Genomic DNA, 27915 nt, shown 5'->3' with positions numbered 1-27915 from the left:
CTGTAATTCCCAGTGTTATCCCTAGTCCCTTTTTTGAACAGGGGCACGACATTCGCCACTCTCCAATCCCCTTGTACCACCCCTGTTGACAGTGAGGACGAAAAGATCATTGCCAACGGCTCTGCAATTTCATCTCTTGCTTCACATAGAATCCTTGGATATATCCCGTCAGGCCCGGGGGACTTGTCTATCCTCAAGTTTTTCAAAATGCCCAACACATCTTCCTTCCTAACAAGTATTTCCTCGAGCTTACCAGTCTGTTTCACACTGTCCTCTCCAACAATATGGCCCCTCTCATTTGTAAATACAGAAGAAAAGTACTCGTTCAAGACCTCTCCTATCTCTTCAGACTCAATACACAATCTCCCGCTACTGTCCTTGATCGGACCTACCCTCGTTCTAGTCATTCTCATATTTCTCACATATGTGTAAAAGACCTTGGGGTTTTCCTTGATCCTACCCGCCAAAGATTGTTCATGCCCTCTCTTAGCTCTCCTAATCCCTTTCTTCAGTTCCCTCCTGGCTACCTTGTATCCCTCCAATGCCCTGTCTGAACCTTGATTCCTCAGCCTTACATAAGTCTCCTTTTTCCTCTTAACAAGACATTCAACCTCTCTTGTCAACCATGGTTCCCTCACTCGACCATCTCTTCCCTGCCTGACAGGGACATACATATCAAGGACACGTAGTACCTGTCCTTGAACAAGTTCCACATTTCACTTGTGTCCTATGTTCCCAACTTATGCACTTCAATTCTTGTCTGACAACATCGTATTTACCCTTCTCCCAATTGTAAACCTTGCCCTGTTGCACGCACCTATCCCTCTCCATTACTAAAGTGAAAGTCACAGAATTGTGGTCACTATCTCCAAAATGCTCCCCCACTAACAAATCTATCACTTGCCCTGGTTCATTACCAAGTACTAAATCCAATATTGCCCCTCCTCTGGTCGGACAATCTACATACTGTGTTAGAAAAGCTTCCTGGACACACTGCACAAACACCACCCCATCCAAACTATTTGATCTAAAGAGTTTCCACTCAATATTTGGGAAGTTAAAGTCACCCATGACTACTACCCTGTGACTTCTGCACCTTTCCAAAATCTGTTTCCCAATCTGTTCCTCCACATCTCTGCTACTATTGGGGGGCCTATAGAAAACTCCTAACAAGGTGACTGCTCCTTTCCTATTTCTGACTTCAACCCATACTACCTCAATAGGGTGATACTCCTCGAACTGCCTTTCTGCAGCTGTTATACTATCTCTAATTAACAATGCTATCCCCCCACCTCTTTTACCACCCCTAATCTTATTGAAACATCTATAACCAGGGACCTCCAACAACCATTTCTGCCCCTCTTCTATCCAAGTTTCCGTGATGGCCACCACATCGTAGTCCCAAGTACCGATCCATGCCTTAAGTTCACCCACCTTATTCCTGATGCTTCTTGCGTTGAAGTATACACACTTCAACCCATCTCCGTGCCTGCAAGTACTCTCCTTTGTCAGTGTTCCCTTCCCCACTGCCTCATTACATGCTTTGGCGTCCTGAATATCGGCTACCTTAGTTGCTGGACTACAAATCCGGTTGCCATTCCCCTGCCAAATTAGTTTAAACCCTCCCGAAGAGTACTAGAAATCCTCCCTCCCAGGATATTGGTGCCCCTCTGGTTCAGATGCAACCCGTCCTGCTTGTACAGGTCCCACCTTCCCCAGAATGCGCTCCAATTATCCAAATACCTGAAGCCCTCCCTCCTACACCATTCCTGCAGCCACGTGTTCAACTGCACTCTCTCCCTATTCCTAGCCTCGCTATCACGTGGCACCGGCAACAAACCAGAGATGACAACTCTGTCTGTCCTGGCTTTTAACTTCCAGCCTAACTCCCTAAACTTGTTTATTACCTCCACACCCCTTTTCCTACCTATGTCGTTGGTACCAATGTGCACCACGACTTCTGGCTGCTCCCCCTCCCCCTTAAGGATCCTGAAGACACGATCCAAGACATCCCTGACTCTGGCACCCGGGAGGCAACATACCTTCCGGGAGTCTCGCTCGCGACCACAGAATCTCCTGTCTGTTCCCCTAACCATTGAATCTCCTACAACTATTGCTTTTCTATTCTCCCCCCTTCCCTTCTGAGCCCCAGAGCCAGACTCAGTGCCAGAGACCTGGCCGCTAGGGCCTTCCCCCGGTAGATCATCCCCCCCAACAGCATCCAAAATGGTATACTTGTTTTGAAGGGGAACGGCCACGAGGGATCCCTGCACTGTCTGCCTGTTTGTTTTTTTCCCCCTGACTGTAACCCAGCTATTCTTGTCCTGTACCTTGGGTGTGGTTACCTCCCTGTAACTCTTCGCAATCACCCCCTCTGCCTCCCGGATGATCCGAAGTTCATCCATCTTCAGCTCCAGTTCCCTAACACGGTCTTTGAGGAGCTGAAGTTGGGTGCACTTCCCGCAGGTATAGTCAGCGGGGACACCGGTGGTATCCCTCACCACCCACATCCTACAGGAGGAGCATGCAACTGGCCTAGCCTCCATCCCCTCTTACCTGACAGAATATAGCTGCCCTGTGGGCTAACTAGATCTCCGCCCTCCGACTCTGCTCCCAGTCAGCTACACTTTCTGTAAACTCCTGGCTCTCTTCTCACTCTTTGCGGAAATGTCGGAAACAAAATGAAAGGAGCACCTTACTCCCTCCTCACCTAACTCCCTCAGTCACCAAACTCTCACTATAGCACTCAAAATGCACCAAATTCAGCACTCAGTGCAAAACACTATTTTATTTTTGTTTGTCTATATTGGGGGATCTGAGGGGGTGTATATATTTGCTTTGTTTGCTTTGTGTTTCGGCGGGTGTTAATATATTATTTGTGTATAGGGGGAGGGGGCACTGGGTTGTTTTGTTTTGTATTTAATTCTATTGGGTTCCTTTTACATTTTGTTTTTGATATTTTGTGAAAACTTTAATTAAAACATTTTTTAATTTAAAAATACACGATCTGGAATGTTTTGCCTGACAGGGTGATGGAAATAAATATAATCAGAACATTTCAAAGGGAGAATTGATTAAGTACACGGGGGGGCATGAGGAAAGAGCTTATGGCAGTGGGGTTAATTGGACAACTCCTTCAAAAAAAAAGTCAGTACAAACACGAGGACCCAAAAGGCTTCTATCTGTGATGTATCATTATTATTTGATCTAGAGCAAATAAAACTCACAACCGCAAGTCCAGCGACACCCATTTAAAAGCAGGGCAAATTCTTCAGTAAAATGCAGGTAAGTGAAGGATAGTTACATGTTACAATGTGCTTCAAGTCAATCCCAGTCACTTACAGAAGTACAGTCTCCAGGCATGACTGACAGGGAAATTAATCAGTTATCTCAACTCCACCAGAGGTTAGTGGTTCAGCATTTGCAGACACTTTTGTTTCCAAAAAGCATATCTTCCCAGGCACCTTTTTCCCTTTAGGAAATAGTGGGGAAGTGGTCAAACCCCGGGTTGATTATCAGTCCACTGAACCATGTCACGAATGTCCCTTCCATGGCCAACAAGTCCTGACGCGGGACGTCAACCCTAAGATTCTGGCTCAGAGGCAGGGCGCTACCCCACTACAAGACCTCCACATGCAGCCAATAAAGTATCAGGAGAAAGAATATCAGTTTGCGGAGCACAGCGGTTCCCAGCCAGATGCCTGGGGGTAGTACATGAGCTGTTGCAATACAAAGTTGTGAAAGGCGGATTCTCACCTACAAATATCTGGCTTGTACTGGGCTGAGGTTTTATGCAAATATGACTTTGATGATTTGCCAAATCTGATGACTTACCAAGCGGCTGAAAGGAAAACTTTACTTGCCGATACCAGAGGAAGCTGAGCTTTTTCAGTTCTGCCGGGTCATGTAGTGGATAGAGCTGAATTAGAAGGCCACTTGTTTGCAAACGGCGAACTAGATGAAAAAATTTGTTGTTCTTAATAGGTAATTATTTCTTTAAGGCTCAAAAGTATAAAAATATTGCAAATACATAAAGTACTGATAGAAACGAGTGGCATTCAAGGTTGATTGAGCAGAAAACGAGCATTTCTGTATTACTGTACGTGAACAAATGACATTACTTCCAAAAGATCCCTGTTGCGTGCATCTATGCATGCAAGGAAGAGTATAAACCCTTGAAGTTGAAGGAGCTGCTAAAATTAGAGGTCACACAAGGCCTTGATTAAAATCACCAATTTTGGACAGTATTGGCCACAGGCCTAAAAGAAAATAGCAAAACCAATTGCCGCAAAACATTGGGTCTAGTTGATGACGCAACATTTCATTGGGGGTGCCCTCCTGCAGTTCCCAAGGAACCCAACTTTACCCACTGCCTTCAAAAAACCTGGGGGTCATCACTTACAGGCAAATCCTCAGGACACCTTGGAGCCAAGAATGGAGATCACACAAACCTGGATTATTTTCAAGGGAAGATTTTATAGAAGGAGAAAAAAGAACATCCCTATTGACCAGTACTAGAGGCCACAGGTTTAAGTGCACAAAGAACAAAAAGGGAGAAGGTAAAAGACATTTTCATCTGGCAGCACGGTGGCGCAGTGGTTAGCACTGCTGCCTCACGGCGCCGAGGTCCCAGGTTCGATCCCGGCTCTGGGTCTCTGTCCGTGTGGAGTTTTCACATTCTCCCCATGTTTGCGTGGGTTTTCGCCCCCACAACCCAAAGATGTGCAGGGTAGGTGCATTGGATACGCTAAATTGCCCCTTCATTGGAAAGAAAATGAATTGGGTACTCTAAAATTAAAAAACATATATATTAAAAAAAGACGTTTTCATCTAAAAAGGTTGCCGCCACTTATTCATAGGTTCATACAGAACAGGAGGAAGCCATTCAGCCCATCAATTCTACACCGGCTCTTTCCAAAAGAAGCAAAACAAACAGCAAACCGAGTAGAAAGCCTGAACAGTAGAGTTGTAACAATAGAGTGGAAAGGAAGCCCAGATCGTGCTCTGTTCAGAATGTGCCTTTCGTGCAATATCCTCTTCTGATAACCAGAAGTATAGCTCTTTCAGGCAGTTAAAGCAATGGACCAAATGCTGCTACAGGTACAGTGTCTCAAAACTGCCAACTTTTTATATATATATATATTTAAATTTGAGAGTACTTCAGGACGGAGTCCATGCTGAATATCAGATCTTGCTGATTTACAAGATTTAAAAGAAAACAAGAACCTTAATTCAATTATTAGGAGACGTGTGACATCAAATAAGTTTCTGATACAAGTTTGAAAAAAGAATACCCAATAGTGAAGGAGTAACATTTGAGAAAAAAAAATTAAACAAGTTGACTCACAGGCTCAGATGGGGGTCAAGCGTCATTTGGGCCACCGAGCACAGGAAAACAGCGCACAAAACCAGAAGCTAGCCCAGTGCTGCACCAACGTTTGGGGTGGTACGGTGGCTAGCACTGCTGCCTCACAGCGCCAGGGACCCAGGTTCGATTCCGACCTCAGGGGACTGCGCGGAGTCTGCACATCCTCCCCGTGTCTGCGTGAGTTTCCTCCGGGTGCTCCGGTTTCCTCCCACAGTCCAAAGATGTGCAGTTTGGGTGGATTGGCCGTGATAAATTTCCGCTTAGTGTCCAAAGGTTGGGTGGGGATACAGGGCCAGAGTGGGGATTGGGCCTAAGTAGGGGTGCTCTTTTGAAGGGTCGGCGCAGACTTGAACATAGAACATAGAAAAATACAGCACAGAACAGGCCCTTCGGCCCACGATGTTGTGCCAAACCTTTGTCCTAGATTAATCATAGATTATCATTGAATTTACAGTGCAGAATGAGGTCATTCGGCTCCCCGAGTCTGCACCGGCTCTTGGAAAGAGCACCCTACACAAAGTCAACACCTCCACCCAACACCAAGGGCAATTCTGGACACTAAGGGTAATTTATCATGGCCAATCCACCTAACCTGCACGTCTTTGGACTGCGAAAGGAAACCGGAGCATCCAGAGGAAACCCACCCAGACACGGGGAGGATGTGCAGACTCCCCACAGACAGTGACCCATGCCGGAATCGAACCTGGGACCCTGGAGCTGTGAAGCAATTGTGCTATCCACAATGCTACTGTGCTGCCCTTAAGAACAAATACATCTACATTATATCATTTTACCGTAATCCATGTGCCTATCCAATAGCTGCTTGAAGGTCCCTAATGTTTCCAACTCAACTACTTCCACAGGCAGTGCATTCCATGCCCCCACTACTCTCTGGGTAAAGAACCTACCTCTGACATCCCCCCTATATCTTCCACCATTCACCTTAAATTTATGTCCCCTTGTAATGGTTTGTTCCACTCGGGGAAAAAGTCTCTGACTGTCTACTCTATCTATTCCCCTGATCATCTTATAAACCTCTATCAAGTCGCCCCTCATCCTTCTCCGTTCTAATGAGAAAAGGCCTAGCACCCTCAATCCTTCCTCGTAAGACCTACTCTCCATTCCAGGTAACATCCTGGTAAATCTCCTTTGCTTGATGGGCTGGATGGCCTCCTTCTGCACTGTAATGATTCTATGAACGTGGTACCTAGCTGAATTGTCCCACTAGGTTATCTTACTCATTTAATAACAAGTTGATGTATGGAAGCATTCTAGGATTAGTTATTTACATCAGAGTTTCACATGATTTGGATGCTTTCGGTTTCCTGTTAAACTGGGATAATTTTTCTCCCCCCAAATGAAAAGGTCAAGAAGCATCCGCTAAGTCAATCTAACTATCTATTGTTGCCAATATCTCATGTACAAGTGGGCCTGGACCAGTGAAAACCCTAGTGATGATTCTCCAAGAGGAGAAGCGAAGTCAATAGTGACACCATTCTCCTGCCCCAGCTGAGGTCATGTAACCTTGTCCAGATTCAGGGACCATAAGAAACAGGAGCTGGAATTGGCCATTCGGCCCCTCGAGCCTGCTTCAAAATTCCATAAATCATGGCTGATCGGATTGTGGCCTGAACTCCACATTCCTTCCTCCCCCCATAGCTCTTGACTCCCTTTTCAATCAAAAATGTGATTAGCTCAGCCTTGAATATATTCAATGACCTGCCCCGCCCAGCTCTCTGAGGAAGAGAATCCCAAAGACTAATGATTCTCAGAGAAGAAATTCCTCCATATCACCATCTTAAATGGGAGACCCCTTATTTTTTTATTTAAAAAAAAATGTATTTTATTACAAACATGTATCAAAACAGGTTACAGCAAATAAACACCCCGGGAAACATACTCCCCAACAATCAACTATACTCTGTACAGATTCCCCCCCCCCCCCCCCACCCCAAATCCCCCACTCCCCTGTGACGAACAGCTCCTCAAACACGGTCAGGGGAGACCCCTTATTTTTGAACTGTACCTGATAGTTCTCGATTCCCCAGAAGAGGAGAAGTATAGCCTTCCACCTAGGTTGCCAACTGTGATTAAATGTATTCCTGGAGGTTTCACCACATGGCTTTTACCCCACACTCCAGCCAGTAGTCAGCCAACACATCCATGCCTGTGATGCAAGGCCTTCCTCCACCAATTGGAAAGCAAATAAGACTCACTACCCAATTGGACGATGCTTGGCTGACTGCCAAACAGCCTTTCCCCATCCAATTTCAATATTTCTACATCTGGTAAAGAGAATTTTTTTAATGTCCAGTGAATTTTCCCCAGGGTCGCACACAGCAGGATCCTGGACATCGATCGTCAATCTCTGGAGACTCCAGCCCAATCCTGGAGGGTTGGCAACTCTACTTCCACCCAGTCATAGATCTTCCTCTTTCTGCGTATTCCTCTCCTCTCTTCTCCTTCCCTTCCCCCATCACCCTGCTCCTGTTTGTGCTTAAAGCCTGCTCCATCTCTAACTTTTCCAGCTCTGACAGGTGGTTGATCTGAAGCATTGACTGTTTCTCTCTCCACGACCCTGCTTGAGCTGCTGAATGTTTCTCAATGTTTTCTGGTTTCATTTCATACTAACAATTGTTCCTGAAAAAACATTTTAAGCCAACGGCTCAGAAAGAGAGGGAATAACTGGCACTGTTGTACAGGTTTTTGTGACATGTGCTCAAGTAGACAGCATTCCATGATTCTATCAATTTCCTTGAAACAAACCCCCCCCATGTTCATGCTTTATGGCAGCTCTTAGATTTATTACCTTACTATTGCTTTCCCATTTCCCTGATCCTTAAGAATCAGCTGAAGCTGAAACTCCAAGTATGAGCTACTCACAGATTGACTTCCCAGGATAAAGTTTGGCTTGTGGGTGACCAGGTACCATGGTCTCATTTACTGCCCTCAGGTTTTCTAGTTCACGCTTGATGATGAACTGCTTTTCTGCCATGGTCAAAAAATCACTGTCGTCATCTGAAAACAAACAACATGCATTTCTTATCTGGCACTTTTTAACACCGTGACCTGTCCCAGGGTGGTTCTCAGGAGCATTATCAAACAAAATCTGAGGCCGAGCCACATAAAGAGATATTCGGACAAGTGACTAAACATTTGGTCAAAGAGATAGTTTTAGAGTGTCTTAAAAGGAGAGAGGGGCAGAGAGGTTTTAGGGAGCAAATTGTAGAGCTTAGAGCCTTGGTAGCTGAAGGCATGGCAGTTACTGGTGGAGTAATTAAAATCGGGAATGAGCAAGAGACCAGTGATAAAAGTAGTGTTGCTGGAATTGTACAGGGCTTTGGTAAGATCACACGCAGAGTACAGTTTGGTCTCCGTATCGAAGGAAGGATTTACTAGCTATGGACAAAGTGCAATGAAAGTTCACTCCACTGATTTCTAGGATGAGTGGGTTGCCCAATGGGAAGACTAGGCTTATGCTCTAGAGTTCAGAGAAATGAGGGTTGACCTCATTGAAGCAGGGCTGATGAGGAGAGGCGGTTTCCCCAGGCCTGCTAGAGTCAGGGGATGTTGTGGACTCATGGATAAGGACCTTGACCAAGTAGGACTGAGGTGATGAGAAATTTCTTCGATCAGAAGATGTGAATCTGGATTGCTCAACTGCGGAGAGGTTGTGTATTGCTTCATTGTTGAATGTATTCAAGACTGGAGAATCAAGGGGTAAAGGGCAAGGTCAGCCATGGTGCTTATTGAAAGAGTGGAGTAGGCTTGAAGTGCTGCATGATCTATTCCTGTCCTCTTCCTCACATATTCTGTTGTTGTACATGTTCTTAAAAATTAGAGGACTATATAAATCTCAAAGAGCTAGAGGGCTGAAGGAGATTTCAGAGATAGGGAGAGGGTGTGTGACCAATAAGGGGATTTGAAAACAATGATGACTTTAAAAAAAACAACATTGTCAGACCTGGGGCGAGATTCTCCGACCCAGCAATCGGCGGGGGCTGACGTGAATCCCGCCCCCACCGGTTGCCGAATTCTCCGGCACCGGAGATTCGGTAGGGGCGGGAATCGCGCCGCGCCGGTTGGTGGGCCCCCCCGCGATTCTCCGGCCCCGGATGGGCCGAAGTCCCGCTGCTAAGATGCCTGTCCCGCTGGCGTGGATTAAACCACCTCTCTTACCGGTGGGACAAGGCGGCGCGGGTGGGCTCCGGGGTCCTGGGGGAGCGGGGGCCAATCTGGCCCCGGGGGGTGCCCCCACGGTGGCCTGGCCCGCGATCGGGGCCCACCAATCCGCGGGCGGGCCTGTGCCGTGGGGGCACTCTTTTCCTTCCGCCTTCGCCACTGTCTCCACCATGGCGGAGCGGAAGAGACTCCCTCCACTGCGCATGCGCGGGGTTGCCGTGAGCGGCCGCTAACGCTCCCGCGTTGGGGGAGGGGGTGGATCCCCTCCCGATATGAACTGGATGGGGCTCATCGGTCGTGGAGGGTCTGTACCAAAGGCGAGTGAGCTGCCAAGGGCAGTGACTCTGTGCTTCCGTAGGTACAGGGTGAAGGAGAAGGTCCTGAGCTGGGCCAAGCAGAAGCGGGGTGGTGCAGTGGGCTGGAGCTGGTATACGTGTTTACCAGGACTTTACGGTGGAGCTGGCGAGGAGGCGGGCTGCCTTCAACCGGGTGAAGATGGCACTGTACATTAGCAAGGTGCAGTGCGGCATTGTATATCCAGCGAAGCTGAGGGTGACTTACAAGCTCAAGGACTTTTATTTTGGAACGGCGGAAGCAGCGGAGGAGTTTACAAAGGCAGAAGGACTGTGGCAGAAACTAACAAATTGAGAAATGGCCATGTGCCGATGTAACCTCATGACTGTATTTTCTTCTTTTTTGTTTCACTGCGTGCGGGAGTATGGATTAAAGGAGCCAATGTGGTATATATTTGGACAAGGGAAGGGACGGACTTTCAGTCGAAATGAGGCTCTTTGGGGTGTAGGTGGATATGCGGGGGTGTGCTAAAAGGGGATTTCTGGGCTTTCCTAGGGCCTGGGCAATGGGGAAAGGGGACCGGGGCGGGGGCCTCCACGCTGGCCGGTGTGTGCCGGCCAGTGAACGGGAGTGAGGTGGGGGGGGAAGGAGCTGCGGCCATCGGAGCCTGGCGGAACAGGGTCCGAGTGGTCTAGCCGGGGTGGAAAGTTGGGGGGGAAGGAGCCGAGGTTGGGGGGAGGAGTTTTACAAGAGGCAGTGGACGGGGGGGTTTTTACAAGTCTTGGGTATCATGTACGGTACTCTTTCAGAGGTTGGATGGCGGTTGAGTGTGTGTGTGTGTGGGGGGGGGGGGGGGGGGGGGGGGGGGGGAGAGGAGGTACCGTGGGAGGGTTTGTTTTATTGGATGCATATATTGGCAGGTGGGCCGTTGTTTTGGGGTGGTGGGAGGATGGGCTCGTTGTTATTGTTAAGGGGATTGATTTTGTATTTGGTACCATTTACTGTCTGTGGGTGGGTGTAAATTTTGAAGGAAAATGTGAAAATGGTGAATAAAAACATTTATATAAAAGAAAAATGACATTTATTGTATAAACAATAACGAAATACATTAGTTTTCAGCTTAACATATGTTTGGGCAGCACGGAGGCACAGTGGTTAGCACTGTTGCTTCACAGCTCCAGGGTCCCAGGTTCGATTCCCGGCTTGGGTCACTGTCTGTGCGGAGTCTGCACATCCTCCCCGTGTGTGTGTGGGTTTCCTCCGGGTGCTCCGGTTTCCTCCCACAGTCCAAAGATGTGCAAGTTAGGTGGATTGGCCAGGATAAATTACCCTCAAGTGTCCAAAGAAAAAGGGATAGGTGGGGTTACGGGGATAGGGTGGAGGTGTTGGGATGGGGTGGATGTATGGGGCTTAGGTAGGGTGCTCTTTCCAAGGGCCGGTGCAGGCCCGATGGGCCGAATGGCCTCCTTCTGCACTGTAAATTCTATGATTCTATGTATGACTTCAGAAAATGTATCGCGCAGTCAGAAGGTCATCAAATTCACAATCTCCCTATTGAATAATTCTGCAAAACATTTGAGGGAAAACATTTGGAAGCTACAGAAAAAAGATCAGTTTTTTGTATCAATATCACTAACTGAACAGTATTGATTATCCTGAGGCATAAGGCACAGTGCATATAAATACTGCACAATCCATACCCATCTCAAAGTAAATGTTCTGGGTAAAATGCCAAGGCTTTTTGGCTGAGGTTGGAAGGCTTTAATGTCAAATGTTTAAATAAGGCATTAAAAGACACAAAAGGCAATTTAGTTGAAATAACTTTAAAACAGGTTATCTTACGAACAAAGAACAAAGAACAGTACAGCACAGGAACAGGCCCTTCGGCCCTCCAAGTCCTATGCCGATCATGCTGCCCATCTAATCTAAAAACCTTCTAACCTAAAAACTTCCTGGGTCCGTATCCCTCTATTCCCATCCTATTCATGTATTTATCAAGACACCCCTTAAATGTCACTATCGTCCCTGCTTCCACACCTCCTCCAGCAGCGAGTTCCAGGTACCCACTACCCTCTGTGTAAAAAAAACTTCCCTTGCACATCTCCTCTAATCTTTGCCCCTCGCACCTTAAACCTATGTCCTCTAGTAATTATCTCTTCCACTCTGGGAAAAAGCTTCTGACTATCCACTCTGTCCATGCCCTCCATTAATCTTGTAGACGTCTATCAGGTCGCCCCTCAATCCTCGTCGCTCCAGTGAGAACAAACCGAGTTTATTCAACTGCTCCTCATAGCTAACATCCTGGTAAACTTCTTCTGCACCTTCTCCAAAGCCTCCACATCCTTCTGGTAGTGTGGCGACCAGAATTGAACACTATACTCCAAGTGTGGCCTAACTAAGGTTCTATACAGCTGCAACATGACTTGCCAATTCTTATACTCAATGCCCCGGCCAATGAAGGCCAGCATGCCGTATGCCTTCTTGACTACCTTCTCCACCTGTGCTGCCTCTTTTCAGTGACCTGTGTACCTGTACGCCCAGATCTCTCTGTTAATGCTTTTAAGGGTTCTGCCATTTACTGTATATTTCTCACCTGTATTAGACCTTCCAAAATGCATTACCTCACATTAATCCGGATTAAACTCCATCTGCTATCTCTAGGCCCAAGTCTCCAAACAATCTAAATCCTGCTGTATCCTCTGACAATCCTCATCGCTATCCGCAATTCCACCAACCTTTGTGTCATCTGCAAACTTACTAATCAGACCAATTACATTTTCCTACAATCATTTATATTAGACTACGAACAGCAAAGGTCCCAGCACCTGACCCCGCGGAACACCACTAGTCACAGCCCTTCAATCAGAAAAGCACCCTTCCATTGCTACTCTCTGCCTTCCATGACCGAGCCAGTTCTGTATCCATCTTGCCCAGCTCATCTCTGATCCCGTTGTGACTTCACCTTTTGTACCAGTCTGCCATGAGGGACCTTGTCAAAGGCCTTATTGAAGTCCATGTTGACAACATCCACTGCCCTACCTTCATCGTTCATCTTGTCACTTCCTCAAAAAACTTGATCAGGTTAGTGAGACACGACCTCCTCCTCACAAAAACATGCTGCCTCTCACTAATACGTTCATTTGCTTCCAAATGGGAGTAAATCCTCAAGAATGATTCATCGGTGGTTATCCCTTGATTCCAGGACGATGTCTACACAGGGTCACGTGTTTCTGCCATGAGTCTTCATGAGACTGACCAGGCCAATTTCTGACACACAGATCCATCGGCATTATGGAGCAGGGTGTCCAACGAGGTCATGGAATCTGTAGTGCAGGATTTCACAGAATCCTACAGTGAAGAAAAGCAAGGAGGGCCATTCGGCCCATTGAGTCTGCACCGACCCTCTGAATGAGCACCCAACATAGTAGGCCCGCTCCACCTCAAACCCGTGACCCCCACCTAACCTGTAGGAGGAAACCGGAGCACCAGAGGAATCCCCACACAGACACAGGGAGAAGCTGCAAGCTCCACACACAGTTACCCAAGGTCGTAATTGAACTCAATTTGTTTTCCTTTCCTTTCCTGCTCTGCTGCTGCTCATCATTAAGGCATTTGGATTCAAGGCATGATGCAGCTTGATGGAAAAGTTGTCACCATGTTGAACAATTGGTAGCAAGCTCCTTCCCAGTTATTAATGTCATTGGTGCCGCACTTCAAGGAGAGCTTCAGAGTGTCTTTGAAGACTCTTCTTTATCTTCCCTGGAAGATTGGCCCGATGAAAGTTTAAAAAAAAATGTTTTTTCATTGGATTTTTGCAGAGTACATTTTGCCGTTATTTACACAGGATATGATAATATATATATAATTTATATATATACACAAGTAGGCATCCGTTCGTGCCGACACAGGATATGATATATATATATAATATTATATATATACACAAGTAGGCATCCGTTCGTGCCGGCGAGGCACTTCCGGAGAACAATCCTCGAGTGGGTCCGGTGCCGGTGTTGCCCCTCGCTTCTCCCGGTCGGATTTTGCCGCCGTTGTCGTCTCGTGCACGCTGCCACTTCGGCCGGCCCTCCCGTCCTCCGCCTGGATCCTCCTGTTTCTCTGTTCCTGTCAGGTTGGTTAATGTTTCCCTGCCTCCCCCTCCCCGGCTCTCCTCTATTGTTCCCTGTTTCCTGTGTCCGTTCCCCCCCCCCCGGTCCCGTACCCCCGTCCCGTACCCCCCACCCCCACCCCCACCATGGTTTGCCTTTCTGACCCTCGGATGGCGAATTTGATTTTCTCCATTTGGCGAGATTCCGAGAGGTCGGACAGCCAGTCTGCAGCTTTGGGTGGTGCTGCTGACCGCCAGCCAGTCTGCAGCTTTGGGTGGTGCTGCTGACCGCCAGCCAGTCTGCAGCTTTGGGTGGTGCTGACCACCAGCCAGTCTGCAGCTTTGGGTGGTGCTGCTGACCGCCAGCCGAACAGGATTCTACGGCGGGCGATCAGGGCGGCAACGGCAAGGGCGTCCGCCCTCCTCCCAGGAATAGATCTGGCTGGTCTGAAACCCCGAAGACTGCCACTTTTGGGCATGGCTCCACCCTCACCCCCACCACCTTGGACATTGCCTCGAAGAAGGCAGTCCAGTACTCCACAAGTCTGGGGCAGGACCAGAACATGTGGGCGTGGTTGGACGGGCCTCCTTGGCACCGTTCACATCTGTCCTCCACCTCCGGGAAGAACCTACTCATACGGGTTCTTGTTAAGTGGGCTCTATGTACCACTTTTAGTTGCGTCAGGCTGAGCCTTGTGGAGGTGGATTGTCTACAGCTTGGAAAAAGGCCTTGGGGATGTAGATCGGGATGGATCTGAATAGGAAGAGGTACCTGGGCAGCACGTTCATTTTGATCGTCTGGACGCTCCCCGCGAGGGAGAGTGGGAGTGTGTTCCATCTTTGCAGGTCCTTTTTTACTTCCTCTGTCAGGCTGGTGAGGTTCCATTTGTGGATCCCTTTCCAGTCATGGGCTATTTGGATCCCCAGGTAGCGGAATTTGAGTTGGGCTTGTTTAAACGGCAGTCCCGTTAGTGCTGCCCCACCTACTTGTGGGTGTACCGGGAAGATCTCGCTTTTGCTCATGTTGAGTTTGTAGCCCGAGAAGGCGCCAAACTCTTTCAGGAGCGCGATGATTCCGTCCATGCTGCTCTGTGGGTCCGAAATGTAGAGGAGCGGGTCATCTGCATAGAGTGAGACTCTGTGCTCTCTGCCTCCCCTTCGGATCCCCCTCCAGCTTTTTGCCGCTCTGAGCGCAATTGCTAATGTACATGATCGCTGGGGCGAACAGCAGCGGGGACAGTGGGCATCCTTGTGCCCCTGTGCAGCTGGAAGTATCAGGAGTTGGTGTTTATTGTCCGTACGCTCGCCATGGGAGCGTTGTATAGGAGTTTTACCCAGGAGGTGAATCTTGTTCCAAGCCCGAACCGCTCCAGTACCCCTATGAGGTATTTCCCTTCGACTCTGTCGAAGGCCTTCTCTGCATCTAGGGAGATGCCCCGGAGGGGGGCATTATCACGTTCAGCAGGCGCCTGATGTTGGAGGTAAGCTGTCTACCTTTGACAAAGCCCGTCTGGTCTTCCGCGACCACCTCTGGCACGCAGTCTTCTAGCCTTTTGGCTAGGATTTTGGCCAGTACTTTGGCATCCATGTTCAGCAATGAGATGGGTCTGTATGACCCACATTCCATTGGGTCTTTATCTTTCTTAGGTATCAGCGAGATTGAGGCCTGTGCTAGCGTGGGTGGCAGTGTGCCCCTAGCCAGCGAGTCTGAACATCTCCTGCAGGTGCGGGGCCAGTGCTGTCGCGAATCCTTTGTAGAAGTCCACCGGGAATCCGTCGGGTCCCGGCGCCTTCCCCGCCTGCATGGAGCATATGCTGTCCATGATCTCTCCAGTGCTAGTGGTGCTTCCAGGCCCTGTTTTCTGGCCTCCCCCACGACTTGATGTCCAGTCCATCAAGGAGCCATTTCATCCCGGCCATCCCCGTTGGGGGCTCTGAGGTGTACAGCCCTTGGTAAAAGGCCCTGAATGCCTTGTTGATCTTTTCTGGCTTTGATTGTAATGCGCTTCTAGTATCCCTGTTTTGCGCAATTTCTCTGGTGGCTGCCTGCTTTCTCAGCTGGTGCGCCAACAGGCGGCTGGCTTTGTCTCCGTGTTCGTATAGGGTCCCACATGCCTGGCGGAGTTGAAGCACTGCTTTCCTGGTGGAGAGCAGATTGAAGTTCCTTTGCAACTCTTTCCTCTCCGCCAGGAGCTCTACGGTCGGGGCCTCGGAGTATTTACGGTCTACCTCCAGTATGGAGTCAACCAGCTGCTGCCTAGCCGCCTTTTCCTCCCTATCTCTTCGCGCTTTGAAAGCGATGATTTCCCCTCTTAGTCCCCGTTCTGATTGTTCTCCGTGTACTCTGCTATGGCCCGCGATATCTTTTCATTGAAGGCTTTGTCAGCTAGTAGGGCGACGTCCAACCTCCATGTGGGGCGTTGAGCCCTGCCCGTTTCCAGCCTTACGTCCATGTAGTGTAGAGCGTGGTCTGATATCACAATTGCGGAGTATTCCACCTAGTCTATCCCGGAAGCACCGTTTTCCCTACCACAAAGAAGTCAATTCTGGTGTATACATTGTGTACTGGGGAGAAGAAGGAAAACTCATTCTCCCTGGGTGGGTGAACCTCCAGGGGTCCACCGCTCCATAAAGTGACCGAGTTCCCTTGCAATGTTTGCGGTTTTCCCCGTCTTGGGGTTCCATCTGTCCGTCGTTGGGTCCGGTGCACAGTTAAAGTGTCCCCCCCCCCCCCCCCCCCCCCCCACCCCCATGATTAGTCCATGCGTCGCTATGTCAGGGATTTCTGCCATGGTCTTCTTGATGAAGCTCGTGTCGTCCCAGTTGGGGGCTTACATGTTAACTAATACAACCGGTGCCCCATCCAGGGTCCCGCTAACCATGACGTACCGTCCGCAACCGTCTTTGTCGCCCTAAACATCGTCCATTTGCTGACCAGTATTGCCACCCCCTGGCCCTTGTCCCGTAACAGGAATGGTAGGTCTGTCCCACCCAGTCGGTCCTGCTCTCTCAGGTGCGTCTCTTGAAGGAAGATTATGTCTGCCTTCATGTTTCTTAGGTGGTTGAGGACTCTGGATCTTTTCACTGGGTCGTTGAGTCCCCTTACGCTCCAGGTGACTATCCTGGTGGGGGCTTCTGTCCCCTCGTTCCTGTGGGATTAACCATAGTCACCTGGTGGACGCGCCCCTGCCCTCCGGGGTTCCATCCAGGGGGCCATCCTGGATGGTCGCTGTCACTGCTCTATCCATGCAGTCGGGCCCCTGCGCTCGGGGCTTCCCTGCCATGGTTGCCCGCTGTGCGGCCGCCACGCGGGTAGCCCCCTTGGCATAATGAAAGTTGAGGACCTGGTGGGAGAAGATGCTTTTGCTCATCTGGACACAGTGTCCAGTCCAACATAGTTGCTTTTGCATGAGTTTTGCCTGGATGCTTGTGAAGCTGCCTTCAAGAGGGACACCAGCAGTTGTTCCACAGTCCTTCCATTGAATCCAGAAAACGTGGCAGAGGCATTGCTGATGGAATTTCTTTAGTGCTCTTGTATCACTGATACACAGTCCAGGTCTCACTACAGTACAGGTATGTGGTGGCGGCCACTGATTTTACAATAGGACTTTTGTAGACTTGCAGTGGTCTTTGTTGTCAAACACATGGTTTGTGGAAAGCTGAGCTGGTGCAGCTGATCCACTTCCCATATCTCAACACTCGCCTCTCTCAAAAGACACTCACCTCTCTCAAAAGACACTCGCCTCTCTCAAAAGACACTCGCCTCTCTCAAAAGACACTCGCCTCTCTCAAAAGACACTCGCCTCTCTCAAAAGACACTCGCCTCTCTCAAAAGACACTCGCCTCTCTCAAAAGCCAACCATTGAGGAGATCCAACACCTCTTAACAAAGCCCAGAATCTCTCCTTGAACATATATGGGTGGAATATTTGTTGATCAGTTATGAATTGGCATACGAGTTTTGTTTCGGCAACATTCAAGGACAGACAGAGTCTCTGAATGCAGAATTGAAGAGATCACGAGTGTTTGGTAAATCTAGTACAGAGTGGGTAACAATACTGTGGCATCCGTAAACTGTAACATGGACATCTATGGAGGTCAATTTAGTTTTGGCATGGAGGCAACGGAAGTTGAAAAGTTTTCAATCTAGGCAGTATTTAATACTCACATCAGACGACAATTGATCTTTGATGCGGTAAATAGCGACTGTCAGGTGGAATGTAAACAGCATGAAGCTGATCACACAGTCTTGCTTGACACTGGTCTGGATTTTGAAGGCGACTATTTCAAACCTCCCACTCAAAACAGATGCAGTCGTATCATCATGAAGTGACTGGATTTTGATGAAGTTTCTTGGACCTCCAAATCTTTTGCAGCATAATCCAGGAGCCTCTCAATTTGTTGAGTCAAATACTTTGGTCAGGTCAATGAATGCAACGCAATGAAAAGTTCTCGACAATTTTCTTGGTTTTGAATATTTTGGATATTTGAAGTTTTAATTACATTAGCAAAGGAATTTTCTTTCCAGATGTATTTGGAGAGATTAGTGGAAACCTGATAGGCAAATTGTGCAATTGGTAATTAAACAGCAAAAAGAGAGAAATGGAAAGACAGACAGATATGCATTGATATAGCATTTTTCATGATCATCGGACATCTCAGAGTGCTTTACAGACAATGAAGAACTTGTTTCGAACTCTAGCATATAGAAATTCACTGCCTAGACTTACAAGTAGTTCTGTGATTACAAATGGAGTTCAATAAGACTACAATGCATGCTCAGCACAGTGGCCTACATAAAATTATACTTCTAGTTCTCAGCTTCAAAACAAAATGTCAAATGGAAAGAAGTCTGGCCTTGGGTGGGGTGCAGCTGATTCCAATAATTGCTGACTGTACTTGCAAAAAATTGACTGTTGTTCAGATCACTAAACAGCAGGGGAAGTCTGCCATATTAGCAGAAGTTGGCAAAACTTGCTCTCTTCTGTACCGACTCCCATCCACCTTTCATTATTCCACTGTCCTACTTCCTTTTTTGCTCATGTACAAGGCATCTATTCTACATCAAATCCCAATCTCTGGCAGAAATGCCTCCCCGAAAAATAACTATTAAGTGTTACATTTTATTAACCTATAATCAGTAATTAACAAACTGAATTAAAATGAATTAAAACCACCTGCAGTAACTGACAAGAGATATCAGTACCTGCCTGGATATGAAATATCTTGCTGTAAAATATGCTTCTGAAATCTTTGCGGTGGAAGAAATGCACTTCAACATTCCGAAATGTTTGTTACCAATGAAATACTTCATGAGAAACTTACTGGTAAAATGTTTGTAATCTTCCTTGTTGTGATAAGTAAAGACTCTTATTGATCCATCCTGATATTCCTTCAACAAACCCAAGCTTTCAGCTCCCAGCAGTAACCTTCTCCAAGAAGCTCCAATAAGATATATTTGGGGGGTTTTACCCTGGTCTGCCAACGGTCTAATATTCAAATCGGCGCCTTTAAAATAAATAGGTACATCCTTTAATATATCACAGGCCTGAGGGCAAGCAGCCACCTATCTCTGATTCCATCAGAATGACTTTATTGGTGATTACAATACAAATTCTGCTTTGATTTTAATGTAAAGTTACATACACAGGGACAATACTGGCACAGCTCATAATGTATGGCAGTGCATTAGTTATACAGACAAGAGCACAATACCATGAAGCATGAAATGAATTTATATACTATTGCCCGGTCACCCATACAGTTACACAGGCTAGTTGGATTTTTGCAAAAGCAGGGAGATTTGCTAATCGATAATGAGGGCTGCCCTGGGATTTGGCAAAGGAGGGATGGTTCTCTGAAGTGTATAGCATTATTTTGAGTCCCGGGTGCGCAGGAAAAGTGGATCTTGGTAACACTAGGACATGGGAAGCATGATCTCAGGGTCGAGGAGTGCTGACTAATGTTGTGGCTTCAAGAAGCACAGGTGGGGTGGTCCAGAGGTCAGTGAGTGTGAAAAGGAGATCTCCAGGACCTCAGTAAAGGCATTTACCCAGATGGTCAAGAACTTTTCATTCCTCCTGTAAAACGTGATGCGTCGGGTTTGAAGGCGGCACGACAGCACAGTGGGTAGCACTGTTGCTTCGCAGCGGCAGGGACCCGGATTCGATTCCCGGCTTGGGTCACTGTCTGTGCAGAGTCTGCACGTTCTCCCCGTGACTGCGTGTGTTTCCTCCGGGTGCTCCGGTTTCCTCCCACAAGTCCCAAAAAAAGTGCTGTTAGGTAATTTGGACATTCTGAATTCTCCCTCTGTGTACCCGAACAGGCGCCGGAGTGTGGCGACTAGAGGCTTTTCACAGTAACTTCATTGCAGTGTTAATGTAAGCCTACTTGTGACACTAATAAAGATTATTATTATTCCCTCCACCACCCTTTTGATTCAACATAAAAGCAAAAGACTGCAGATGCTGGAAATCAGAAACAAAGACTGAGAATTCTGGCAATACTCAGGCGGTTTGCCAGCATTGGTTAGTGGGTCTGTTAACAAAGTTCATGGGCTTGAATTTAACTCTTGTGCAAGTGGATCAGTTCTGAGTGACTTAAGATCTCACCCAACATTTCAGGCCAATTCTGACGAAAGGTCGTCAATCCGAAATCTTACTCCTAACCCGAGTATTTCCAGCATTTTCTGTTTCTATTGCATTTATACAACACCCGTAACATCGTAAAAACCCAAGACATTGCACAGCAGCGATTATAAAACAAAATTTGACACCTCTGTTCTATTCCAACAAATAAATATTTTCTCTTTTATTTTTAATTTAAAAAAATAAATTTAGAGAGTAGCCAATTCATTTTTTCCAATTAAGTGGAAATTTAGCACGGTCAATCCACCTACCCTGCACATCTTTGGGTTGTGGGGGTGAGACCCACGCAGACACGGGGAGAATGTGCAAACACCACATGGACAGTGACCCGGGCACGGGATCGAACCCGGGTCCTCGGCGCCGTGAGGCAGCAGTGCTAACCACTGTGCCACCGTGCAGCCCCTAACATTTTCTCTTTTAATAACAAGACTGGTGAACTTGGTGATTTTTGTAGCTGTCTCACACTTTATTCAGGTTTTTATTTTTTTAATCCAAAAAGCACATTCCAGATCAAAATTCCCTTCAGCTATGCAGTCTCACAATAAACATTCGCTTATAGTAACTGATCAAATTAATCAATTCAGACCATATAATAGATACACAAGTGCATCATACTCACCACCCTGGTACTTCCTGCCTTTGACTTTTTGAACAAGCCATTCTATTGTCTCTTTCTGGGCATCTTTGGCAAGCTCTAATACCACTAGTGGTGCAAAGGTAAATTCATTATCCCCAGAAATGGTACTGATTCTTTTCATCCTTGCAGCACTCTCTGAAACAGTAAAAGTGATGATAGGAAGGTTAACAGCACTGTTGCAGGTGGGCTGTGCAAACAAGAGTACGATGTCGGGCAGAGCTCCTGTCTAGGAACCACAATACCAACTGTCAAAACCAATCTCGCAAAAGTCGTTGTTTGAGAGAATATATCTGCCCTACAAACAAACAATGCTGTGGGATCGCCCGTGTCCATCCGAGAGGACAGACAGGGGCTTCGGTTTAATGTCTCATCTGAAAGAGAAGGGCAGCACTCCCTCGGAAAGGTAATCGGTGGCATAGTGCTGATGTCACTGGACTAGCAACCCAGAGGCCCAGGCCAATGCTTTGGGGTCATTGGTTCAAGTCCCACCATCTGCAAGTGAAAGCTAGTCCGCAGTAATGGCAACCATAACAACTATCAACTCATCTGACTTACTAAAGGAAGGAAATCTGCCATCTTTACCCGGTCTGGCCCATGTATGAGTTCAGATTCACAGAACCACACAGTATAGAAGAGGCCCATTGTCCCGTCAAGCCTGCATCAACAGAAAAAACTACACTAATCCCACTTCCCAGCACTTGGCCCCTAGCCACGAATGTTATGACAATCCAAGTGCTCACGAGGGGGGCATTGTGAACTAAACAAGGCTAAAGATGACATGGGGAAAGTCAGGAAATGTCTGGGTTCTGTGCCGGGGCCTCAACCTTTTACAGTGTCTATAAATGACTTGAATGAAGGGACTGAAGATATGGTCGCTAAATTGCTGACAGCACAAAGATAGCTCGGAAAGTAAACTGTGAAGAAGACGTAGGGAGGCTACAAAAAGACAGATAAAGTGAGTGGGTAAAAACCTGGTAAAAAATGGAGTATAACGTGAGCAACTGTGAAATTGTCCATTTTGGGCGAATAAAAAGATTACCCAAATGGTGAAGATTGCAGAGTTTGGAGGTCCTAGTGGATGAATCACAAAAGGCTAGATTACAAGTGCAGCAATTAATTAGGGAAGCAAACAGAATGTTGTTGTTTATTGCAAGGGGAATTGATTACAAAAGTAGAAAGGCTTCAGTTGTACAGGATATTAGTGAGACCGCAGCTTGATTTTGTACAGTATCGGTCTCCTTATTTAAAGATGCAAATGCGTTAGCAGTTCAAAGAAGGTTTACTAGACTAATACCACAAATGGGTGCCTTGTCTTACGAGGAAAGGTTGTTGAGCTTAGGTTTGTATCCGCTGGGGTTTAGAAGAATAAGAGGCGATTTGGTGGAAACCTAGGGATATTGACAGGGTGGATGTGGAGAGGATGTTCAGATAGAAGGTCACTATTTAACAATATGGAGTCATCCACCGAAAACAGAGATGAGGAAAACATTCTTCTCTCGGAGAGTTGTGAGTCTTTGGAACTTTCTTCCAAAATAACGGTGATGGAGGCAGAGTCTTTGAATATGTTTAAGGCAGAGCTAGATAGGTTTGTGCTTAGCAAGGGGGTGAATTGTTACAGGGAGTGGGCAGGACTATGGTGTCGAGGAGGGAAGGACAGACAGTGAGTGGATGCCCCTGAGTCATCATCATACAGTCATTAGAGTTTTACAGCTCATCGTGTCTGCACCAGCCATCAAACACCTATCTATTCCAATCCCATTTCCCAGCAATTGCATGTAGTGTTGCATGCTACCGCATTTCAAATGGTCATCTAAATGCTTCTTAAAATGTGAGGGTCCCTGCCTCTGCCACCCTTTCAGGCAGCGAGTTCCAGATTCCCACCACCTTCTGGGTGAAAAGGTTTTTTCTCAAATCCCCCCTAAATCTCCTGCCCCTTACCTTAAATCTATTTCAAGATAAAGATAGATAGTTTTTTGAAGAATGAAGGGATTAAGGGTTATGGTGTTTGGGCCGGAAAGTGGAGCTGAGTCCACAAAAGATCAGCCACGATCTCATTGAATGGCAGAGCAGGCTCGAGGGGCCAGATGGCCTACTCCTGCTCCTAGTTCTTATGTTCTTATGCCCCGTTATTGACCCCTCCGCTAAGGTGGAAAATGACTGCCTATCTACGTCTATCATAATTTTGTACACCTCAAGCAGTTCCCTCTCAGCCTAAGGAGGACAAGCCCGGCCTAACCAGCCTCTCTTCACAGCTGAAACGCTCCAGCCCAGGCAGCATCCTGGTGAATCTCTTCTGCAACCTTTCCAGTGCAATCACGTCCTTTCTATTGTGTGGCGACCAGAACTGTACACAGTACTCTATCTGTGGCCGATCAAGCATTTTATGCAGTTTCATCATAACCTATCTGCCATTATATCCTATCCTTCTGCTAATAAAGGCAAGTATCTCACTTGCCTTTTTAACCACCATGTCCTGCTGCCTTTCAGGGATCGTTGGACATACTCCCCGAGGTGCCCCTGATCCACTGTACTTCCTAGCATCCTACTGTTCATTGTGTTCCCTTGCGCTGTTAGTTGAGGATGTGTGCGCGCCCTGGGATGGCATGATGATAAAGGTACTATATCAAAGTGGCTGGTTTAGCACAGTGAGGGGCTGGTTTAGCACAGTGAGCTGAACAGCTGGCTTGTAATGCAGAACAAAGCCAGCAGCGCGGGGTCAATTCCCGTACCGGCCTCCCCGCACAGGCGCCGGAATGTGGCGACTAGGGGCTTTTCACAGTAACTTCATTGAAGCCCTTAGTATCCAAAATTGCCCTAGTGTTGGGTGGGGTTACTGGGTTATGGGGATAGGGCAGAGGTGTGGGCTTGGGTAGGGTGCTCTTTCCAAGAGCCGGTGCAGACTCGATGAGCCGAATGGCCTCCTTCTGCACTGTTAATTCTATGAATTTAAGTGGTTGTTGTTTTGGGTTGTTGCTTTGACATGGCAGCAGCGGGAAGCTGGCCCCCGTGCCATGGGGATAGGCTGGGCTCTGATTTGAGGGATGCCCACAACACCCCCTAGTCCCCAGGGTCACACCTGCTTTTGCAGGACCCACCCCCCCCACAAAGAAAAGTGCACAGAAAGATCCCACAGCCCCATTTGGCAGGTGGTACTGGTGCCTCGGGCCCCAATCACCATGTTCCGGCCATTCCATCCCAATGCCCAGCCCAGCCTCCAGCCCATCCCAGCGCCCAGCGTCCAGCCCAGTGCCAGTGTCCAGCCCAGCCCCCCACATCCCAGTGCCCATCCCAGTGTCCAGCCCAGTGCCCACATCCCAGTGCCCATCCCAGTGTCCAGCCCAGTGCCCACATCCCAGTGCCCATCCCAGTGTCCAGCCCAGTGCCCACATCCCTGTGCCCTGCCCAGTGCACAGCGTCCAGCCCAGTGCAAGTGTCCAGCCCAGTGCCCAGCCCCCACATCCCAGTGCCAGTGCCCAGCCCAGTGCCCAGTGCCAAGCCCAGCGTCCAGCCCAGTGCCAGTGTCCAGCCCAGTGCCCGGTGCCCAGCCCAGTGCCCAGCCCCCACATCCCAGTGTCCAGCCCGCAGGGCCCGGGGCTGCGGTGTCCCCCTGGGCTGGGGGTGCATTCCCATCGGTGGGAGCAGCAGAAGCGCAGCCCCGGGCCTCAGTCCAACCGGCCTCACAGGCTGCACCGACTCTCCGCTCCTGCCCCCCCCTTACTCACCGGCTCCCACCGGCTCCCCCCCCCCCGAGGTCTCTCACCCTCAGCCGCCGCCTCTGACACACCCGGGAGGAGGGCAGCACCCGGACCAGCTGTCAGTCAACCCCGCCGCCCCTAGCGTCACTCACCCCGCCGCCCCTAGCGTCACTCGCCCCGCCCCTAGCGTCACTCACTCGCCCCGCCCCGCCCCTGGCGTCACTCACTCGCCCCGCCCTCAGCGTCACTCACTCGCCCCGCCCCTAGCGTCACTCACTCGCCCCGCCCCTAGCGTCACTCGCCCCGCCCCTGGCGTTCGTTTAATTACCAACCCCCCCAACCCCAACCCCCAACTCCCCCTAGCCCCAACGCCCCCCAGCCCCAACTCCTAGCCCCAAACCCCAACTCCCCCCCTATCCCCAGCCCCTAACCCAACTCCCCCTAGCCCCAACCCCAACTCCCCAATCCCAACGCCCCTATCCCCAACTCCCCCCAGCCCCAAACCCCAACTCCCCCTAGCCCCAACCCCAACTCCCCAATCCCAACGCCCCTATCCCAACTCCTAGCCCCAAACCCCAACTCCCCCCCTATCCCCAGCCCCTAACCCCAACTCCCCCCAGCCCCAAACCCCAACGCCCCCTAGCCCCAACCCCAACGCCCCTATCCCCAACTCCCCCCAGCCCCAAACCCCAACGCCCCCTAGCCCCAACCCCAACTCCCCAATCCCAACGCCCTATCCCCAACTCCCCCCAGCCCCAAACCCCAACTCCCCAATCCCAACGCCCCTATCCCCAACTCCCCCCAGCCCCAAACCCCAACTCCCCCCAGCCCCAAACCCCAACTCCCCCCAGCCCCAACCCCAACTCCCCAATCCCAACGCCCCTATCCCCAACTCCCCCCAGCCCCAAACCCCAACGCCCCTAGCCCCAACCCCAACTCCCCAATCCCAACGCCCCTATCCCCAACTCCCCCTAGCCCCAACCCCAACTCCCCAATCCAACGCCCCTATCCCCAACTCCCCCCAGCCCCAAACCCCAACTCCCCCTAGCCCCAACCCCAACTCCCCAATCCCAACGCCCCTATCCCCAACTCCCCCCAGCCCCAAACCCCAACGCCCCCTAGCCCCAACCCCAACTCCCCAATCCCAACGCCCCTATCCCCAACTCCCCCCAGCCCCAAACCCCAACTCCCCTAGCCCCAACCCCAACTCCCCAATCCCAACGCCCCTATCCCCAACTCCCCCAGCCCCAAACCCCAACTCCCCCTAGCCCCAACCCCAACTCCCCAATCCCAACGCCCCTATCCCCAACTCCCCCCAGCCCCAAACCCCAACTCCCCCTAGCCCCAACCCCAACTCCCCAATCCCAACGCCCCTATCCCCAACTCCCCCCAGCCCCAACCCCAACTCCCCCTAGCCCCAACCCCAACTCCCCAATCCCAACGCCCCTATCCCCAACACCCCCCAGCCCCAAACCCCAACGCCCCCCCTATCCCCAGCCCCTAACCCCAACTCCCCCTAGCCCCAACCCCAACTCCCTAACCCCAACCCCCCAGCCCTTAACCCCAACACCCCTATCCTAACTCCCAGCCCCTAGCCCCAACCCCCCAGCCCCTAACCCCAACTCCCCAGCCCCTAACCCCAACTCCCCAGCCCCAACTCCCCCCAGCCCCAAACCCCAACGCCCCTAACCCCAACTCCCCCTAGCCCCAACCCCAACTCCCTAACCCCAACCCCCCAGCCCTTAACCCCAACACCCCTATCCCAACTCCCAGCCCCTAGCCCCAACCCCCCAGCCCCTAACCCCAACTCCCCAGCCCCTAATCCCAACTCCCCAATCCCAACACCCCCCAGCCCCTAACCTCAACTCCACAGCCCCTAACCCCAACTGCCCAGCCCCTAACCCCAACTCCCCAGCCCCTAACTCCAACCCCCCAGCCCGAGCCCCAACCCCAACTCCTAACCCCAACTCCCCTATCCCCAACTTCCCAGCCCCTAACCCCAACTCCCCAGCCCCTAACTCCAACCCCCCAGCCCGAGCCCCAACTCCTAACCATAACCCCAAACCCCAGCCCCTAACCCCAACTTCCCAGCCCCTAACCCAACTCCCCCTAGCCCCAACGCCCTATCCCCAACTCCTAGCCCCAACCCCAACTCCCCAGCCCCTAACCCCAACTCCCCAATCCCAACGCCCCTATCCCCAACTCCCAGCCCCTAACCCCAACTCCCCAGCCCCAACTCCCCCAGCCCCAAACCCCAACACCCCTATCCCCAGCCCCTAACCCCAACTCCCCCTAGCCCCAACCCCAACTCCCTAACCCCAACCCCCCAGCCCTTAACCCCAACACCCCTATCCCAACTCCCAGCCCTAGCCCCAACCCCCCAGCCCCTAACCCCAACACCCCCCAGCCCCTAACCCCAACGCACCTAACCCCAACTCCCCAGCCCCAACTCCCCCCAGCCCCAAACCCCAACGCCCCTATCCCCAGCCCCTAACCCCAACTCCCCCTAGCCCCAACCCCAACTCCCTAACCCCAACCCCCAGCCCTTAACCCCAACACCCCTATCCCAGCCCCTAGCCCCAACCCCCCAGCCCCTAACCCCAACTCCCCAGCCCCTAATCCCAACTCCCCAATCCCAACACCCCCCAGCCCCTAACCTCAACTCCACAGCCCCTAACCCCAACTCCCCAGCCCCTAACCCCAACTCCCCAGCCCCTAACTCCAACCCCCCAGCCCGAGCCCCAACCCCAACTCCTAACCCCAACTCCCCTATCCCCAACTTCCCAGCCCTAACTCCAACCCCCCAGCCCGAGCCCCAACTCCTAACCAGAACTCCAAACCCCAGCCCCTAACCCCAACTTCCCAGCCCCTAACCCCAACTCCCCAGCCCCTAATCCTCAGTCCCAACCCCCAGCCCCTAACCCCAACCCCCCAGCCCCTATCCCCAGCTCCTAACCCCAACTCCCCAGCCCCTATCCTCAACTCCTA

The 27915-nt window shown here is 50.0% G+C and overlaps 1 protein-coding gene across 2 annotated transcripts in view; it reads right to left on the bottom strand.

The window, feature by feature from the left end:
• The window catches only part of ano10a (anoctamin 10a), a 93847-nt gene extending 68763 nt beyond the window's left edge, over positions 1-25084 (bottom strand). The window contains exons 1-5 of one of the 2 annotated variants that reach the window (XM_072466895.1): positions 24993-25084; positions 21215-21367; positions 19274-19456; positions 8252-8386; positions 3835-3954 (exon numbers count right to left, since the gene is read on the bottom strand). In XM_072466895.1, the coding sequence (XP_072322996.1) occupies positions 3835-3954; positions 8252-8386; positions 19274-19456; positions 21215-21353 (577 nt within the window). In that variant the 5' untranslated portion in view covers positions 21354-21367; positions 24993-25084. The remainder of the gene's footprint in view (positions 1-3834; positions 3955-8251; positions 8387-19273; positions 19457-21214; positions 21368-24992) is intronic. The other variant, XM_072466896.1, reaches the window with a different exon arrangement.
• Positions 25085-27915: the final 2831 nt, after the last annotated feature.

Source organism: Scyliorhinus torazame, chromosome 11 (genome assembly GCF_047496885.1).
Source record: "Scyliorhinus torazame isolate Kashiwa2021f chromosome 11, sScyTor2.1, whole genome shotgun sequence".
Lineage (NCBI taxonomy): Eukaryota > Metazoa > Chordata > Chondrichthyes > Carcharhiniformes > Scyliorhinidae > Scyliorhinus > Scyliorhinus torazame.
The sequence above is the reverse complement of the archived record's forward strand: the minus strand, read 5'-3'. Positions and strand labels throughout refer to the sequence as shown.